General features: G+C 28.4%; 1 protein-coding gene across 1 annotated transcript; it reads left to right on the top strand.

Moving 5' to 3' along the window:
• The first annotated feature begins 709 nt into the window (after positions 1-709).
• Positions 710-17,642, top strand: LOC108347179 (alcohol dehydrogenase-like 4). The gene is made up of 10 exons (XM_052868623.1): positions 710-836; positions 964-1,100; positions 1,219-1,268; positions 1,361-1,704; positions 5,318-5,400; positions 6,019-6,094; positions 6,582-6,643; positions 14,134-14,229; positions 15,787-15,948; positions 17,345-17,642. Exons 1-10 carry the CDS (start codon positions 764-766, stop codon positions 17,453-17,455), a joined length of 1,194 nt encoding a protein of 397 aa, XP_052724583.1. The 5' UTR covers positions 710-763; the 3' UTR covers positions 17,456-17,642.
• Positions 17,643-19,704: the final 2,062 nt, after the last annotated feature.

The raw sequence follows: 19,704 nt of genomic DNA, 5'->3' as shown, positions 1-19,704 counted from the left end.
TAATCGATAATGAATATATCTTGGAAAAACACTGGAATTAGCCTATTTCATTATAATTGTTTCAAAGTTTCTTATTTGTTCTTCAATTAAACTGATGACCTTCTTCAACATTAAATTTATTTCATTCTTATTTTTAAACATTTACTAGCCTTTTGAAAATTTTCATAAAAGTCAAATATTGAAAATCAATTCCATATTTGTTAGGAAACGACCAATGATTACTTTAATAATCCTATCTACTTTTATACTACTAACTAAGCAATACTGAAGTTTGTCTTGTAAAATTGTATTAACTTGATATCTTCACTCGTGGTCTTCAAGGGGTCAAATTTTTTAAATCAAACCGTGTTGGTCAGGAATCTTTTTGTGCTTGGTGTGAATGTTCATGAGAAATATCAGCATATATGGCCAAAGCTAAGCACGAAACAACAACTCCATGTGATTTGTTATTAATTCCCTTCAAATCTCTACGCATTAAAAATATATCGCACAAATCATTCCATTTCATTTCCTTTAAAGCGAAGATCAACGATATGAACACTTTTTTATTAAATAGTTAACACAATTAAGTAGCAATAATTGATTTTTCGCTGTCCCTAAACACGTGCTATAAAGAAAACACCCACGTGTTAGCCTATCTCTCCCCGAGAAAACCTCCAAATCCTTATATATAGTTTTGTTTGGTCGTCAATTTTTATCATAACTTTGCTCTATTGCATGTGCTTGAAACACACAAAAATCACTGAAAAGCTCAGGGGAAGATATGGCAGGTCAAGCGTTTGCAACTGAGAACTTCAATCCAAATGATACCAAGGGAAAGACCATCACTTGCAAAGGTACTAAATTAACACCAACTATAGTATATTATTCAGATCTCATCTTTTTCAATTCTCAGATAATGCAACCCAAATTTTCACCATAACCTAATATTATTATTGATCTTTATCAATTTTCATCACGAAGCTGCTGTGGCATATGGTCCTGGAGAACCCTTTGTGGTCGAACGTGTTCTTGTTCATCCTCCTCAGAAAATGGAGGTTCGAATCAAGATCCTCTTCACTTCAATCTGTCATACTGATCTCAGTGCTTGGCAAGGCGAGGTATATACATGCATAGATATAATATCTATATCTATATATCTATACAGTAGTCAACCCATAAATTATCTAATATTGTTTATTGATGCTTGTCATTTTCCTTCTCTTATGGACACCAAAGAACGAGGCTGCACGATTTTATCCTCGGATTTTCGGGCACGAAGCTTCTGGGTAGGTCACAAGAACACAATGGAGAAGTTTAATAGTAGATGATATGAAAATGAATTTACAGTGTGATTATGATTGTGTTGATGAATTTGTAGGATTGTGGAGAGTGTGGGAGAAGGTGTGACTGAGATGAAAGAAGGAGATTTGGTGGTACCAATATTCAATGGGGAATGTGGGGATTGCAAATACTGCAAGAGTGAGAAGACCAACAAGTGTGAGAGATTTGGCGTGAGTATTATGAAGAAGGAGATGGATTGTGGTGGCACAAGGTTTTCTACAATGGATAGAAAACCCATCTTCCATTTTTTGAACACTTCAACTTTCACAGAGTACACAGTGCTCGATTCAGCATGCGTCGTCAAGATTCACGCTAATGGCGATTGGAACTTCAACCCCTTCATCAAAACACTCACCTTGCTTAGTTGTGGTGTCTCTACTGGTAAGAAACCAACTTTCGTCAAATTCACTTTATATGAAATGCCATCCAAATTCACGTATGTTTCAAAGTTAATTAATTAAATTTTTGTATCGTTAACAATTTTTTTTAACAATTTTTTATAAATAGATTATGCATCACTATTTTATTAGTTCATAATCAATTATAAAAAAATTGTCAAAAATAATTGTTAAAAATACATTTTTCTAAATTTTTAGAGTCATATCTAATCTATTAAAATAGATATGAAGCTAAAATCATCTTTAAATTAATAATTATGTTAAATTATTTTTCTTTCACCAAAAGTAATATTATTTAATAGTTGATAAATTAAACTTTTAAATTTATAATTTCAAAGTCATATTAAGAGTAATATTACTAAAAAAATATGTTATTTTAAATATACGTAAAAAAATATTTAAATTATGTCAATTAGAGATTAGTTAAAACCATAAACTAAATAGTTCAGAATATCACTTACTAATTTTTCAAATCTATGACTGCTTTGAACCGTAAATTTGATTCAAGAATGATGTCTTATAATTATTTATTTCTTTTAAAATATTAAAATTATTCACTATGAAAACTTGGACAAATATGAATTTAATACAAGGCTTGGAAACAACGAAATTGACTAGTTAGATAATTTAAGTTGTTAGACAATGACTTGTTCAAACAGATAGGCAATACGAAAAGGTTTAATGATTGACTTGTTTGGAGTAAAAGACAAATTAATTTAGTTTGTTTCTCATTTTCTTAAATTTTCTAAGAATATGTAATATGCCTATGTTATGCCTAACTAAAATAAAGTGTATATATATATATATATATATATATATATATATATATATATATATATATATATATATATATATATAAGACTTATGGTTTTTGTTTTCTTCTCTGCTTGGTTTTAAGTAGAAATAATTATGTTTAAGAAGATATTAGCTAGGTAACTATCAATGGGTTAGTTGAGGTTATTAAGCTTGGTCAACCTTAATCTTTTTTATCTTATCAAAACAAAAACCTTAATATATTTATAAACAAACAGATTTGGCCGACTTAGTATATAATCTAAAAGTTATTATTTCGGTTCAACCCATCACAAATTAACAAGTAAAATATATACAAGTGAGTTCGTCTGCATTTTAAACTATATATTTAAAAATAAATAAAAATTTAAATTAAGTTTGAGCTATCTTATACAAGTTAGGTATTTTTCTTTGATTTATTTAACATTTTATTTTATTAAGTGCTTAAAATATTTTTATCCTCATTTAAATACTTTACTAATTAATTTTATTGTTAATTGATTTATTTTCATGTTTCCAACTCTCCCACATCAATTTACGCTTTTCTCTCGAATACTTTTTACCAACTAGTCAATTCATTATCTCAAGAAAGGAATGAGTTTAAAGATATTAGAGAGAAAAAATAAAGAGTACATTGATGAGTTGAATATAAGAAGACAATCATAATACTTATGTTATTTTATTGATTGCGAAAGGCAAATAACAAAACAGTTTAATGAAAATGAAAAATATTTTCAATATTTAATTAAAACATGATTTTTTTTTAATAAACACTCATTTTATATATTTATGATATATTTACAACTTAATTAAGTTATAAATTTTAAAATAAAATACATACTTTTATTTTTTTCATATATTTAACCAATATTTCAATTTCATAGGAAGTTTCCTTTTCCTTTTATTATTTTGTTCACACATGAAGAGTATATGACCACATGTTTCACACAAATCTTTCAAGACTTTCATTGGCAGAAGGAAGAAAAAGGTATAGAGAGATAGAAAATTTTTAAAATAAGTAAAAACTAAATATGCTTAATGAAAGAAAACAAAATAATAAATTAGTTAAATTTGTTCACATAATTTATTTTTAAAATAATAAATACGTCTTTTATTCAATAATTTATCTCGTTAGTCTTGCAAAACAATAACAAAACAGGTTACGCCATTTTAGTTGACTAATGAAAGAAATACGATTTTCGATATCATCTATGCTAACCATTACCATTAGAAAAAGAAAATTTATTTCACATTAAAAATAATCATTTGACAATCCAATGTAGAGTAAGATAGCCATAAAAAAATGAATTTTGTATGTGTAAAAAATGAAAAATGAAAAATAATAAATAATAATATAAAACAAATCTAAATACTTTTTAAATATCAATATATCACTAGCCATTATCATTTGAATTTTTTTCTTTCATAATTATTCACTTTATTGCATTTTATATGTAAACCCACTTCATATAAAAATAACAGGAGAATGATACTTGAACAACCATTTTTGACAACATTTAAACACGCGCACACGTGTCAAAATTTGAGTGGTCCATTTTCATTTAATTTTTCCAACTAGACCACTCAGATTTTGACATGTGTGCGCGTGTCTAAATGTTGTCAAAAATGATTGTTCAAGAAACATTTTCCAAAATAATATTGTTTCATGTTGATTTAGCGTAAAATTTCACTTGTTCTAAACCAAAAAAGAAAAAAAATATTGAACGAAAGATAATCAAATTTTTTAGAAACCTTTATTTTTATCGGAAGTAACGTTGATATTTTAATAAGAAAAAGTGGATTATATTGTTCACAGAAAACCTTTAAATATACTTTTAAGTCATTTAAAATAAGCACGTTTTAATTTTGGCTGCAATGCTTTTATGAAAATCAATAAAAACATTTTGGGATCAAAATTTTATTGGAAGAAAAATATTTTAACTTTTTAATTATAAAACTGAAATCGTAAAAAAGAAAGACAAAACTTTTACAAAAAAAGAAGTTAAAGGAAACAATATTATTAATCAAAATCAAATATTGAAAATATAACAGCACAATGATTGAGAATTTTCAATACAAAATTCTATCTAATGATTCCTTTGGACCAGATAAAACTATAAATCTGGTCCTTCTAAATAATTAGTATGTCCCTACCTACCGTTCACCTACTTGTAATTATTATATTTAAGGTTTAAATTATATTTTGATTTTTATCCTTTTCGAGTTTGTTTGATGTAATTTTTTTTCGTGTTTAATAAATTTTTTTTCAATTTTAATTAATTTAATTCTTTTTATAACGATGTTTAAATTACCACCAAAATATATATCACATATCAATTCATAATATTTTTTGTTTTTTCTAAAATTTTTCTTAATTAGAAAAGAAAAAGTGTACTGACAATACCACGTATGCCTTGACAAATGGATGCTTTTTTTTTATAAAAAAATTAAGAAAAAAATAAAAAATAATTTAAATTTTTTTAACAAAAAGAAAAACACGTGATATCTGTTGATATTTCGTTAATAATTTAAATACAGTTACTAAAAACTACTAAATTAAATAAAATTAATAAAAATTAGAATTTAATTAAACATAAAATAAATCGCATTGAATAAATTTAATGAATATAAAAATCAAAATATTATTTAAGTCTAAATTTGATAAATAAATATATGTGAATGTAACAATGGTAAATTATGGGATCACTCTGAGCAAGCATGAATTATTTGGACCTACTTGATTGTTAATTAAAGATAAAAAACATTAATTATTTACTAATAATGCTTAAAAATTAATTGTGTAGGTGTTGGAGCTGCTTGGAACACAGCAAATGTACATTCTGGTTCAACTGTAGCTGTCTTTGGTTTAGGCGCTGTTGGTCTTGCTGTAAGTCAAAAATAATTTTCATTAATTTTTCTCCACAGTTTTATCAAACTATTGTTCATATACAAGGGTTGCCATCAAAATCATAAAATTAAATTAACAATCAAAATTAAACACACGCTCAAAATTCTTCCTAAAAACAAAAACATTGTTCTTAAAACACATCATTCCCAACTATCCCAATTTTATCTGTAATTTATTTACTTTTCAAAATTTTGAATATTTATATTAAAAAATAAATTTTAAGTCTAATTTTACTTTACAAAATTAACTTGTAAAATAAGTTCTGCATTTAAGTATATACTTTAAATTAATCACATATATAATCTATTTTAAGTGAACTTTAAATCTAATTCAACTTATAAGATCAGCTTAAATTAATATATATATATATATATAATTAATTTAAAATATATATATTGATCTCACCTTACAAATTTTATAAAATTAAATTAAATTTAAAATTTACTTTTTTAACTTCGAATCATAGTCATGTTAGAAGTATAATTTTTTTTTTCAATTTATGTCAATCAGTATATGTCACTTTTCCTTTTTCTCTTTTCTTTCTCAAATCAATAAGAAAATAATTTTTATTGAGAAAAGACCCACATCTTAAATCAGGTTGCAGAGGGTGCACGAGCCAGAGGTGCATCCAAAATAATAGGAGTGGATATCAATCCTGAGAAATTCATCAAAGGTAATTTTCTTTTTATGTATCTTTTGTTTCGTTTTTCTATTTTAAAATTATTTCAAATTTATAAAATTAATTTATAAGATAAAATTTACATTCTATTATATAATAAAATTAATTTAATTTAATTTTATGTTTAATAGTTTCAAATATTTAAAAGTTAAAATTTAAGATAATTTAAATATATTTTTTAATTTTTCAATAAATATTTTAAGAATTAAACAATGATGAAATTCCAGTCTTTAAAAACAATTTTTGATTATGGAATTATTGTTTCTTTAAGCTTTCCATTATAAATGATCAATTTTTTTCTTTAGATCTTATTTGAAAACTTATATTCTTATTACGTCTAATAATTTTACATTATTTAAAATTATTCTTATATTAACTTATTTTGAAAATTATTAAAAATAATAAAACCTAAAATACTTGACATGAACTTGTTCTTGTTTTAGTGTAAGTGTAATAACATATATGATACGTTTCATGAAAGGCCGTGCGATGGGCATGACTGACTTCATCAATCCCAGGGAAGATGAGAAGCCAGTATATGAGGTTAGAATTCTCTTTTCCATCTCTATTTATTTCATTTAAATAAAAAAGAAAATAAGAAGTTGAGTTTCTAATATTCGTACTTTCAAAAATTAAATTATACGGTTTTGGTTATATATTTTGAAATTCATAAATGATTTAAAAATATTTTTAATTTCAAATCTACTTTCGAACGTTGCCATTAAATTAAACTATATATTTTCTATTTTAAATATCATGTCAAATATCCTTTTAATAAATAACACGTAAAGGTTATTTTACAATTCACTATAATATTGCATAAATTATCATAAAAATATATTTAATAACATTCCAAATTTTCAATAGCATTAACACTGTTATTTAATATTATTATAGGATTCATTACATATTTAATAAACTATAACACTTAAACATAGTACACAGTTAAAAGTGTTTTAAGAAACCAAATGCAGCCACAAGTTTGTTTAGAAAAGGTATATAAATATATTTTCATATATATATATATATATATATATATATATATATATATATATATATATATATATATATATATATAACAAACAAAAGAAGAAACCTAATCTAAGTCTTTACTTCATCTTCATCACCTAAAAGCTTATTCAAAGAGGGTTCCTCGTCGGCTTACATCATAAAGATGATCACTGCAAAAAAAAGAACAAACAAACATAAAACACAAAGAAAAGGATAAGCTAATGTTATAAAAAAATACACCTGTAATCATTTACAACTATCGTATCAACTTATAATTTAATCATCAACAATTAACAATTTCTATAAAGATTCAATTATTTTATTCTATAGCGACCATCTGGATACATATATTGATATCAAACTATAGGAGTCTTACACTCGGAGGTGGTACACCAACAACTCATCCACATCAATTACCACACTCCAAGGTTAATTCGTCAAACATTTATGGCAAAAAAATGATCATTAGACTAAGGATCTCCTGCTACTCTCCACGACATAACTATCCTTTTCTTTTTGGACTAGAAGTTATTAAGAGCATCAGAATAACCCCTAATCACTAGCATCCTCTATCAATACATATGCTTCACACTAACAACTTAAGGATTTCTCCTTGAAATCATTATAACATCATATGTTATTTCACACCCACAAGTCATTTCATATCAACTTCAAATCAAAACTTATATTTGGAACATCCATTTAACCTTGAAATACTTGGAAAACACTAGAAAGGGGGGTTGAATAGTGCTATAGAAAACCTTTTCTCCAAAAAGGTAGTTTAACAACCTTGTTAAAGATTATGCAGTTTATATAAGTTGTTAAACACTTGATTTATAAAGTTTTGTTCAAACTACAAGTTCTGAAATAAATATTTTTCAATTGTCTAGTTAAATCTGCGGTAGTGTTTTGAGAAAGATAACTCTTAATAAGAATAGTGTTTGGTGATAAGAGATTTTATAAACGGTTGAGTTAATGAGCAATTGTAGAATTTATAAGAAAAACATTTAGCAAGACTGAAGTAATAAACACACAATTATTTTATACTAGTTCACTCCACCGAGCCACATCAAGTTCTCCTTTAAGACCTCTTAGAGGGTTTAACTATAATCTTCAACAAAATTACAACTAAGTATTCATACCACTCCTGGTATCACCTAGTCAATCCCAGTAACCCGCGTTACTCTGACTAGAACCAAGTATCACCAACTCCTGATTATATAGTATTTTTCACCAGTCCTTGTATCCCTAGACAATTCTGGTATCTTTCTAATACATTGTCTAGTTGAGTTTCACCCACTCTTAGTTTCCACTAGACAAACTTGTCTAGATACCGTTTAACCCCAATGAGTTAAGCGTTAAGTGTTTGTATTCTCTTCAAAATGTGAAATCAATCGAATTGCTTACAAGTCATTAGACGATTACTCTCATAGAGAGGATGTGTTTACAATACAATTCAATCTAAAAGACTTTTATAGTTTTCTCTCTTCTACAATTGTAAGCTTATGATTTTATGAAGCTTGGGAGTATTTTCTTTTCATTTTGAGCTTACTTTTCTTCTCAGATGATTTCTTTCGTATTCGTGTGCTTATTCTTTTGCTCTTCTCTTCAAGAATCTTCAATTTATAGGCTTCAAGAAAATATCCGTTAGATAGTACTTGTTTTGATCTTCGAATCTTCTTAGCCTTTTCGTAGGTATCAGCCGTAGATTAAAGTCAACTTGTCAAAGTAAGCAAGTTTTTTCAATAATTTATCAAAAGTAGGTTGTACGAACTCTTTGGAACGACTTTGGATAGAGAACATTTTGTGAATGTCTTCTTTGTCTCTATCGTCCACTTCTAACTTGTAGGATAGAGTAAGTGGATGCTTGACATAGGTAATCTACACAGAGTAAAGTAGATATGCATGTAGCAAATATGTCTGTTTTCTTATCAGTTCTGTTGTTTTGAAACCTTGTGCATTTAATGCTCTGTAATGCACTTAGAACAACTATAAGCTTTTCAAATTTTCTATTGTTCAAGCAAGATTTGATCGTTTAAGCATTGTAGTAGAGATACCAAGCATTTCATAAAAGATCCATCTTGGATGAAAACATCATTTGGTAAAAGGTATCATTTATCCTATACAAGGTTTTTTCTAATAGTGCTTTGTTTAGTGATTATTCGTTCGATTCAAGAGTGTGTTTAGTAAGATGTCTTTCAACACATGTTTTTGGAACAATGTTTATATCTTTATTGTGTACCAAAAACATCATTTTGTACATTATAGCGAGAGTTCATCTAGTATTGTTTAGAAAAGTATAACACGAGCACATTTAGCAAGACTCTCATATAGCATATTGTTAAGATGTCGGCAAGTGTACCGAATCGTATCAAGTAATATAAAATGGTAAGACCAAGTATCGTATCCCAAAGGACTCACAACACTAAACATTTATATGATTACTCAACTAATTAAGACTTTTAAAGAACAACTTATGGGTTTTGAATGCAAATGCAATAAAAATAAACATGAATACAATTTGATTAATTGAGGCTAAACACTAAAATGGATGGATGAAGTTGAAAATATGAGATGAATATGTTGTTGGGGTTTAGATTTCACCTAATCACTCTCATGCATACAAGAATTCATCTTCTTCATTAATGTCAATGTCACTTTCTAAAATACTTAAAACCCGATTCCTCGGTGAAGAAAGCCTATCCTTAATTATTAGTTCAAACAATTCCTAGCATTCCTAATAATTAATTCTGAAGATCAGAAGCTTAAGACAACCAGAACTCATACCCCCATTCTTGAGCAATACTGCTTCTGGGAATAATTCTCCAAAACATGAATTGTAAGATACCTTCCGGTACTCATGCAAATCATACATCATGCTAATGAATGAGTTAAACAAAGCAAGCATTACGCGAAGAAGAATTACCCTAACAATTAATGAAAGAAGCATAAATAATTAAGAATCAATTCAAAATACATGAGAGTTCAAGAGGTTACATCTTTCCCCAACAACAAATAAGGTTTAGTTCCCCATCATCATGAAAAAACTAGATGAATAATGAAATAATGAAAGAGATAGAAAAACCTAGAAAGAGAAGAGGAGCGCTGTCACATCCCCAAATCTACCCTCAAGGAAAAGGAGAGTTGTCACATCCCCAAATCTACCCTCAAGGGGTGAAAAATGTGTTTATGTGCTCAAGCCATCAAAAGATACAATCCCTAGGATGTCCAAGTCCTTAAATAGAACATAAAAATAACAGAAAACAGGTCCAAGCCCATGAAACTAGCGCTCAGCGCCCTAAGTAGGGTGCTCAAGCGTGATACGGGTCAAATCTGGCGCTCAGCGCCCCTAGAAGGGCGCCCAGGCGTGGTGCGGGAAGAAAACTGGCACTCAGGGGCGCTCAGCCCTAGCGATAACATTCCAAAACTCACTTTTTTGCTGTTTTGCTTGTTTTTATGGCTGATTCAGCTTCATACAGCTCTATATATTGTTGGAGATTCTTCCAGGCACATTATTAGCTACAAAATAAAGGGAATTTAGTGATAAAATCATAAAGTATAACCTCTACTCACTTATTCTCAAAACTAAAGCAAAAACAAGAGTTCAAGCAAGTTTCTAAGTCAAAAAGGGTGCGTTTAGTATCAAAATTATATCACAGATAACGGTATTTTCAACCGTTATCACATACTGACACATTTTGTGAGGAAATTTTTTGGTAGTGCGTCTACTCATATATTAGTGTGTTTACTAAAGCTTTTCTTTAATTAAGCATTTAAATTTCATAAATCTTTTTCATAAAACGCGTATCTTCAAACTATATTATTTTCCCAAGGATGACACTTTCTCATATGCTCATTTCGTTTATGGCTATTTGTTAAACTTTAAAACATATGAGAACGTTTAGAAAGTTCAATCTTATAGAATATCTTGTCTTAATAAACCATTACTAAATTTTCAATACAAGTAATGTAAACATTCACACATCACATCTTAACAAACATACCTTAAAAAGTGTACCAAAAATAATTACAAGGAACTTATATGCCAAATCAAAGAATTGAAAGACCCTAAAAGCAAGAGGAATGTCAAAAAGAGAATATTAACCAAAACACATGGCGTTGAGTGACACATCCTTGCCATTGAGCGTCATTCTTCTCACAACTTTGGTGCCTGAGCACCATCTACATGCAATTGAGAACCAAACCTTGCAGCTTTCTTCCACTTGGAAGCCGCTAAGCTATCGTTGGGCGCCATACCAGAGTTTACAAAACTAAAAAATTGATCTAAATGCACTCAATATCTTTCCAAATGATCATACTAGTATTCTTGGCACAAAAATTGATTTGAAAGAAAGTTTTTAGCTTAGAGGGAATACCAATTTTCTCACTTGTTCAAGAATTTAGTCCATGAACTTAAACTAACTACTCCAAATCACCATTAAACAAATTTCATATATTACAAACCAGATTTTTGTGAACTATGTGGCTAAAGAAGTCTTAATTGACTCAAACCAAACTCCAAAACCTAATTTCCCTCCTAAAACACATTCCTATAGAATTTCACTTGTCAAAACTCCAAATTAGACAAAAAATCAACCCAAGATTTCTGCTTTTACTTCTTCAAAAATTCACCACTGCTTTTAACCAAGTATATGTCAGAATAGTGCAGCAGAATGATTAACGTGAACAAATAAACCAAAAAGAAGGTGAATGAGTTTCCTCTCGCAAATGTGTGCCTTTTTATAATTTTCTCTTAATTTTAACTACCTTAGTGAATAACTAAAACAATAATAAAGAGTGAGAGAAGAGAGAAAATTGAAAATATAATTTTACATTGGTTCAAATCACAAGGATCCTACGTCCAGTTGCTAATCCCAAACAGAGATTAACTATTTACTATCACAAAACCAATAAACCATTACAATCACAAAAAAAAACAAGTAACTCACTTCTTCTAAAGCCCACAAGGGATGAACACTTCTTTCGAATGCTTCACGAAGGTTGAACATTTCATTTGAATCTTCACAAAGGATGACAGGCTTCACTCAGCAACAACAACAAGACTCAATCACTCTCTTAGTGAAAGTTTACGCCTTTTCCAACACCAATATCGCAAAGGCAAAGCACAAGAGTTACACAAACCCTGTATTACACTTTTCACAGTTTAAGCAAGAAAATATGTGTTAGAATGAGATTCTAAAACCTCTTTTTGAAGACCTCACTTTTTGAAGACCTCACTCAAGGACACCTCCAAAAATTCGTTGTCAGCTTTTTCTCGCGTGATAATTGATTATCCACTTATGGTAATCGATTATGCATTTAATGAATGCACAACGACCAAAAATATGCTAAAAAACTTTAATAGCTAGCTGTGATAATCGATTATGGTAAGTCATAATCGATTATCATACTCTAGCAATCGATTATTCTAGAGTCAAAATTGAGTTTTTAGCAACCTTTAAAAATCATTCTATGATAATCGATTATCTTAAGTAGCTAATTGATTATTATAGAGCTTTTTGACTCCAAAAGGAATTTTAAAGCATAACTTACATGGAATCAACAACATATAAAGCCCTATACCTAAAACTACTCATTGCAAAAGCTTTAACATATAAAACAAGTCTTCATGAAGATCTTCTTGCAAAACGAGCACTTGAGACTTGATTTGGGCCATCATAAAAACTTTTAATTCATGATTTTGCTAACCGTATGACCTCAAACATGACCACTCAAGTGACAAAAACAGATAGCATTCAAAAGGCATTCACAATAATAGTTTTCTATTTTTAGGTAACACGCATTTACATCAATTTCAAGAAATCACACTACCACATCATGAGATTAACTTCATAACTCAATCAATTTTTGTAATTAAAGCACACTTATTTAGATTTAACAAATTTTCTTCAGCCTTATAAACAAACATATAGTTTCTCTTACCTATTGGAAAACTCTAACAACTTTAATAGATCAAAACTACTAATTCAGCTCAAAGAACTCTTTCTACACCTACATACAACGAAAACATGATCAAGATACATTGTTACAACCACCGATCAACAAAGAACATATTAGAATACTAGGAAGGCACATGCAACAAGAATGCTCACATGCATGGAAGGAAATATACAACTCAAGAAAAGAGTAAAAACTAACTTACTCTTTTAAGAAAACTAATCGAATGTAAAGGAATATCTTATTGTTGTGATCACATAGGCACTTTCTAATCTTAAAAAAGATAACTCATGAGTTATAACTTGGAGAGAGAAGGAAAATGATACTTGATGAACGAGTTCTAGAGAAATGATATGTGTTTAAAGTAATAAGACTTCTTAACAAAATTTGTATTTATACCTTTTTGTTTTAATGTTAAATAACATGGTCTCATTAATTAAACACTTTATCAACTCTTAAAACTCTATTTTCTAGATTTTTACATATTTCACATAAATATAGAAATAAAATAAATATATAATTTAATTTAGAGAGAAAATGTAATTTTTAAAATAGTTTAAGAAAAAAATAATATATTTAATTTTTAATAAATTTAGTCAACCAATTTAAAAATATTTAATTTATATCTATTTCTTCAATATAAAAAATGATTAGTAAATTTAATCATGTTGTTACATAATCCATTATAAAATATAAAACTTTATTTTTTATATAAAAACATTTTACCTGGGCAATATATTTTTTACATAAAACATAGAAATAAAATAAACATACAATTTAATTTAGATACACAATGTATTTTATAAAAATAATTTGAGAAAAAAAAACATAATTTTTAATAACTTTAGTCATTCAATTTTAAAAATATATATAATTTATATCTCTTTCTTTATATCGATAAAAAGAAAAATCTATCATTGATTAGTAAATTTAATCCTGAAGAAAGTTTAATTTTTTAAAAGGAAGAGGCCAACATTATATGGGATAAAACCACATATTTTCCTTAAAAAGATATAATCTTTATTTTGTATTCTCACAAGCAAAATGCATATTGTTTATGGCAGAGGATCAGAGACATGACTGATGGGGGCGTGCACTATAGTTTTGAATGTGCTGGAAATTTGAATGTTCTAAGGGATGCCTTCTTGTCAGCTCACGAGGTATATGTATATATCTTCATTCACATAATTTTATGGTTCGATATTTTAATATATGATTATAAGATTTTATATTGAATTGGAAAAACCATTGCTGTCTCAAAGCTAGCATTCCGTATTATTGCGAAAAATTGCAAAAATGTGATTGATGTGGCTTTTGAAATCTTGATATAGGAATTTTTTTTAAGGTAATGTATTTGTTTAGAAATTTATTTTATTAAAACTTTTAAGACATAAAATAAGAATAAAATGAAAGGAAATTCTCTACTAATTAAAAGTAGTTTAGCTATAAATTAAAATAAAATAAAAGTTTGGGAAAATTATACAAAAAAAATTACAAATTCATTTATAATGTTTAAGAGTTTCACATAATAAGATAAATTTCTAGATATTTAAGTTTAGCATTCACCTAATGGACTAATTTTATTTTATGTGAAAATTATTTTTTTAATGATTTAAATATGACAAAAAGGATATGATATTATTTTTGAAGGTTGAAGCTAAAAACTTCAAAATATTTACAATGATTGTCATATCATGGAATTAATTTTCATTTATATTATTTGATTTTTTTTTTGTGAGATGCTTTTAAAGAATGAGTAATAATTGACTCACTTTTAATATGTTGAATGGTTATTTTATATTTCTTACCAGATTTCTTATGAATAGATATTTAATATTGATATCTTAACTTCAACTTTTACTTTTATTATTCTTATTTATAAATATAGTAAAGATCACCACAAAGTTATTACAATATAGTGTAAACTTGACCATACATAAGTTGTAATTGAAGTATATGAATACTTTTAAAGTATTTTTGGACATTGACTCAATTTAAGTTCATCACCATTCACAATAGAAATTCCACTTAGTGAACATTTTTTTCATCTTAATCCTCTTTTGAAACTTTATTGATGTAGGTCTCTCGAAATAAACTCAATATACCTCCATATCCTTTTTTTATGGATCTTAATGTTTATAATGTCTCTTTGATGTCCTTCATATAAAAGTTCTGAGATAAACTATTTCACCTTGTATAGCATATCATTATTTGCAAGTAAAATACCATCTACATATAAAATAAGGAAACAAATATTACTCCTACTGAATTTGGTACATACACATTAATTCATTATGTTATCTTTCAAACTAAATGAAGATATAAACTCATGAAATTTTAAATATCATTATTGGAAGGATTGTTTTAATCTTATATAGAGTTATTAAGCTTGTAAATTAAATGTTCACCATTATCAAAAAAGAATCCTTCAAGTTTATTAGTATTATGACGAGATCTTTCAATATTTACAAGAAAATATAATATTAATGAGACCCGAGTTTAATTAACATAAAAAATTGACATAATTTCTAATTTAAAACCTTATGAGAATGAGTTATGAATATTCTTCTTTATATATTATTGAGTTTTTTATCTTTATCTCATAAAAGTTAAACTTACACTTAAATTTCTAACAATTTATAATATTATTTGTTAATAAACGAAAAGAAAAAGACCATGAGCTATAATTCGTTATTCTCTTGTATTTGGTAACGCAGGGTTGGGGGTTGACTGTGGTATTAGGGGTTCATACATCACCACAACTGCTTCCAATCCACCCAATGGATTTGTTCGAGGGTCGGAGAATTGTAGGATCGGTTTTTGGAGGCTTCAAAGGGAAGACTCAGTTACCACATTTTGCCAAAGAATGCATGGATGGAGTAAGGACTACGATTCTCTCAATTTACCTCTCTTTTTCACACTTCATTTCTTTACTATTTTTTCGAAAAAGGAATACATCATATCACCTTTTAAAAAAAAAATAATGAAATTTAAAGTATGATAAGAAAATTATATCACTTTTTGTAGCTTTAAATTTACTTAAATATATATATATATATATATATATATATATATATATATATATATATATATATACATTTTTTAGGTTAAATTATCCACTCCATCTTTAAAGTTTTAGTAATCATCTGTTAAAACTACAAGTCTTTTATATAATAAATATATAAAAGTAAAGTTTAGCCTGTAATTTAGCACAAGAGAATTTTTCTTTCCAGAATATAAGCTACTCCCTCCATTCTTTCATAACAAAAGTTTAAGGTTATTATACACTATTAAGAAAAATAGTAAATATATTACTTTCAAAAACAAATTCAATGAAATAGGCTTACCTTTTCTAACTTTTAATTATAAAGAAAGAATTAATTTAAGGATCAAATGTGTCTATAATGTGAAATTGAAATTTTTTTCATCTTAAAATTTGATACATTTTGATTTTTAAACTTAAAAAAAATGAATGAATATAGTCATTTTAATTCAATGATGTTAAATTTTATTTATTTGTTAATCGATATTTCAGGATGATATTTGAGTCGAAACATGACATAGAATGTAAACAACTCAAACTTCATTCTAAAATCCATTAATACGTAAAAAATCTAATACAATTGGGTTAGAAGAATTATATTTATTTATTTTTAAATTTTAAAAATCAAATTGTATTAAAGTTTGAAATAGACATTAATACTAATTTTGCATAAGTTTAGGACTAAAAATATATTTAATTTTTAATTTAAAAACTTATCTACTTTCGAATTGAATTATAAACAAAATTAAATACTTTTATTAAAATTAAAATAATAATTAAATTAATTTAATATTCTTATTTAAATTAGAAGAAACAATAATATTTTTAAATAGCAATTAACCTAATGAAATTTGATTATATTTAAGTAAAATAAATATGACCTTGTTGTATATTTAAGTCTAGAGGATTGCTTTATTAAAATATATATGAGAAAATTAATTAATTTGAACCCTTTTAGCAGAGGAAATATGATTTTATCATTCAATTATAATCTGGCACAGAAAACTCACTAAGTACTAAAATTTAAGGGAATCTATTTATTTTCATTCAATCATTTTAAAGTATCATAGAAACTTATAAGATTAACTGCTACTGCACTTTTTTATTTTTTCGCAATGGTTGATAAATTCACATGTACAAAAGCACTGCATGAAACAACTTTATTTTCTCCAATAACTGTTGTAATAATTGTAGTTAAGGACTTGATGAACATTTCTATGGTGTGAACTTAGGTGGTGAAATTAGATGGTTTTATCACTCATGAGCTTCCACTGGAGGAGATAAACGAGGCCTTTGATCTTTTGATTGCTGGAAAGTCTCTAAGATGTCTTCTACGCTTCTAAAAATTCTGTTTCCACTATTTCTTTATAATTCAAGAGTGTTTTATAAGTGATAAAATCATATCAGAGCGTAATTTAAAACTCAAAATAAGCTCTATTAAAGACTCCTTTTCTCATTGGTGTGTTGAGAAAATTTCCTTTGTATTTCCCCTCTTATATATTCTTAAAACTTTTTATATTCACAATAAAATATATGGCATTCTATATAATTTTTTAGTAAATACGTTTGATTTTTTTTTTCAAATTATAGTGTGATAGAATACACATAGATAGTGAAAGTTTAGCACACATTTTAACACCAGAAAATAATTAGGAACCTCATCTTTGTCTCAAAAATGTGAAGGATTGACGACAGATTTTTATTCATCGACTCACATGAACCAGATATGAAATGGGAATTGACGTTTATATGAACTATAACAAGTTAAATCAAATAGAAAATTATGGAGAAGAAGTAAATGAAAAACACATCACTTTGGATGAAACATAAGACACAGACATTAGATAATTACTAATTGAATGTCTAGTATTTTCATACAAGACTCACAAGAAAAAAAAAACACTCTCAAGAGGCAAATATTCAAAAACTCATTAAACTTTTCGTAACGTGGAGAAGGATTTAAAGTCTGCAAAAAACCCTCCTCAAAAGAATTTTTATTTTTCCAATATAAATGATTGTGTAGAAGAAATTAACAATGACTTCGGTTGGAATTGATGTCAGAGTCGACCGTCCTTCCTTGCTCTACTCCATTTCTTTCGTCCAATCTTTTCCGAGAACGCAATCCACTTAGGATAGTAAAAGATGTTTGTACTTGGACATCAATTGTATGTTTACAGGGCTTGTGGCAGCCAAGTCCATTGATTAGTCATTAGTGCAGTATATTTTTAGGCCATATTACCTATTAATTATTCATTAATACCATATATTCGCATCTGATACAACTATTAAACTTATTAATTGGTCATTAATGTTTTCCAACTTGTTTGCTGAGTATGGCTCTGTTCGACCGGTCGGTGGTCTGTTGCCTACCAACTTCCCTTGAACCGATCGTCACCTGCATATAGTACATAAGCCCCTCAAGCCACAAGCAGCTAGGTATAGCTTCGAAGGGGTTTTAAATGGGTCGAGCGGTGGACTCTAAGAGCTTTCGGTGAAAATCACTAAGCGACATTCTCTGGAAGCTCTCTGTGGAAGGTCCTTCTGCCATGGGTTGAGGTAGATTTGTTTTATAGAATCACCGAGGAGCTTTCCATTCGTTCGTGGTCGAGGTAGATTCATCTTATATAATCACCGAGGAGCTTTTCGTTCGTGTCGAGGTAAACTCGCGCTCGAGTTACCGAGGAGCTTTTCGCTCATGTCGAGGTAAACTCGCATTCGAGTTACCGAGGAGCTTTTCGCTCATGTCGAGGTAAACTCGCATTCGAGTTATCGAGCGACTTTTCGTTTGTGTCGAGGTAAACTCATGTTCGAGTTACCGAGCAACTTTTCGCTCATGTCGAGGTAAAATCGCGTTAGAGTTACCGAGCGGCTTTTCGTTCATGTCGAGGTAAACTCGCGTTCGAGTTACCGAGCGACTTTTCGTTCATGTCGAGGTAAACTTGCGTTCAAGTTACCGAGCGACTTTTCGTTCGTGTCGAGGTAAACTCACGTTCAAGTTACCAAGCAGCTTTTCGCTCATGTCGACGTAAACTCGCGTTTGAGTTAACGAGCGACTTTTTGTTCATGTCGAGGTAAACTTACGATCGAGTTACCGAGTGACTTTTCGTTCGTGTCAAGGTAAACTCGTGTTCGAGTTACCGAGTGACTTTTCGTTCGGTGGTTTGTGCGTAGGGTCATGTCACCTACACTAAAGAGAAAATAGCAATTTGAATCCGAAAGGTCAGAAAAATGTAACCAATCAAATTAATATCATAATAATTTAGGTTATGAAGCCGGATGGCCTGATAGGTGAGTCCGTTTGGTCCTTGGCTAAACGTTTGAAGGACAAAAATGAGGAATTTGTGTTAAGGTGTGTCATGGATGAGTTGTAGGTGCTTTACTACCTTGTGACCTGCAAAATAGATGAGGACATTGACTATGATGATGTAAACAAGCACAGCTCGAAATACGCAGAACAAGGGTAGAGGTGCTTAGTTGATGCTCGCACGAGAGCCAAGCGATTGAAAGATGACAAGGCTGAACGTAGGTTGTCCAACTGACCGAGTGGGAAGGGATTGAACCTTCCTGACAAGGTTGAACATAAGTCTAAACC

Source organism: Vigna angularis, chromosome 9 (genome assembly GCF_016808095.1).
Source record: "Vigna angularis cultivar LongXiaoDou No.4 chromosome 9, ASM1680809v1, whole genome shotgun sequence".
Taxonomy (NCBI): Eukaryota; Viridiplantae; Streptophyta; class Magnoliopsida; order Fabales; family Fabaceae; genus Vigna; species Vigna angularis.
Note: the sequence above shows the minus strand (reverse complement) of the source record. Positions and strands in the feature narration are given on the sequence as shown.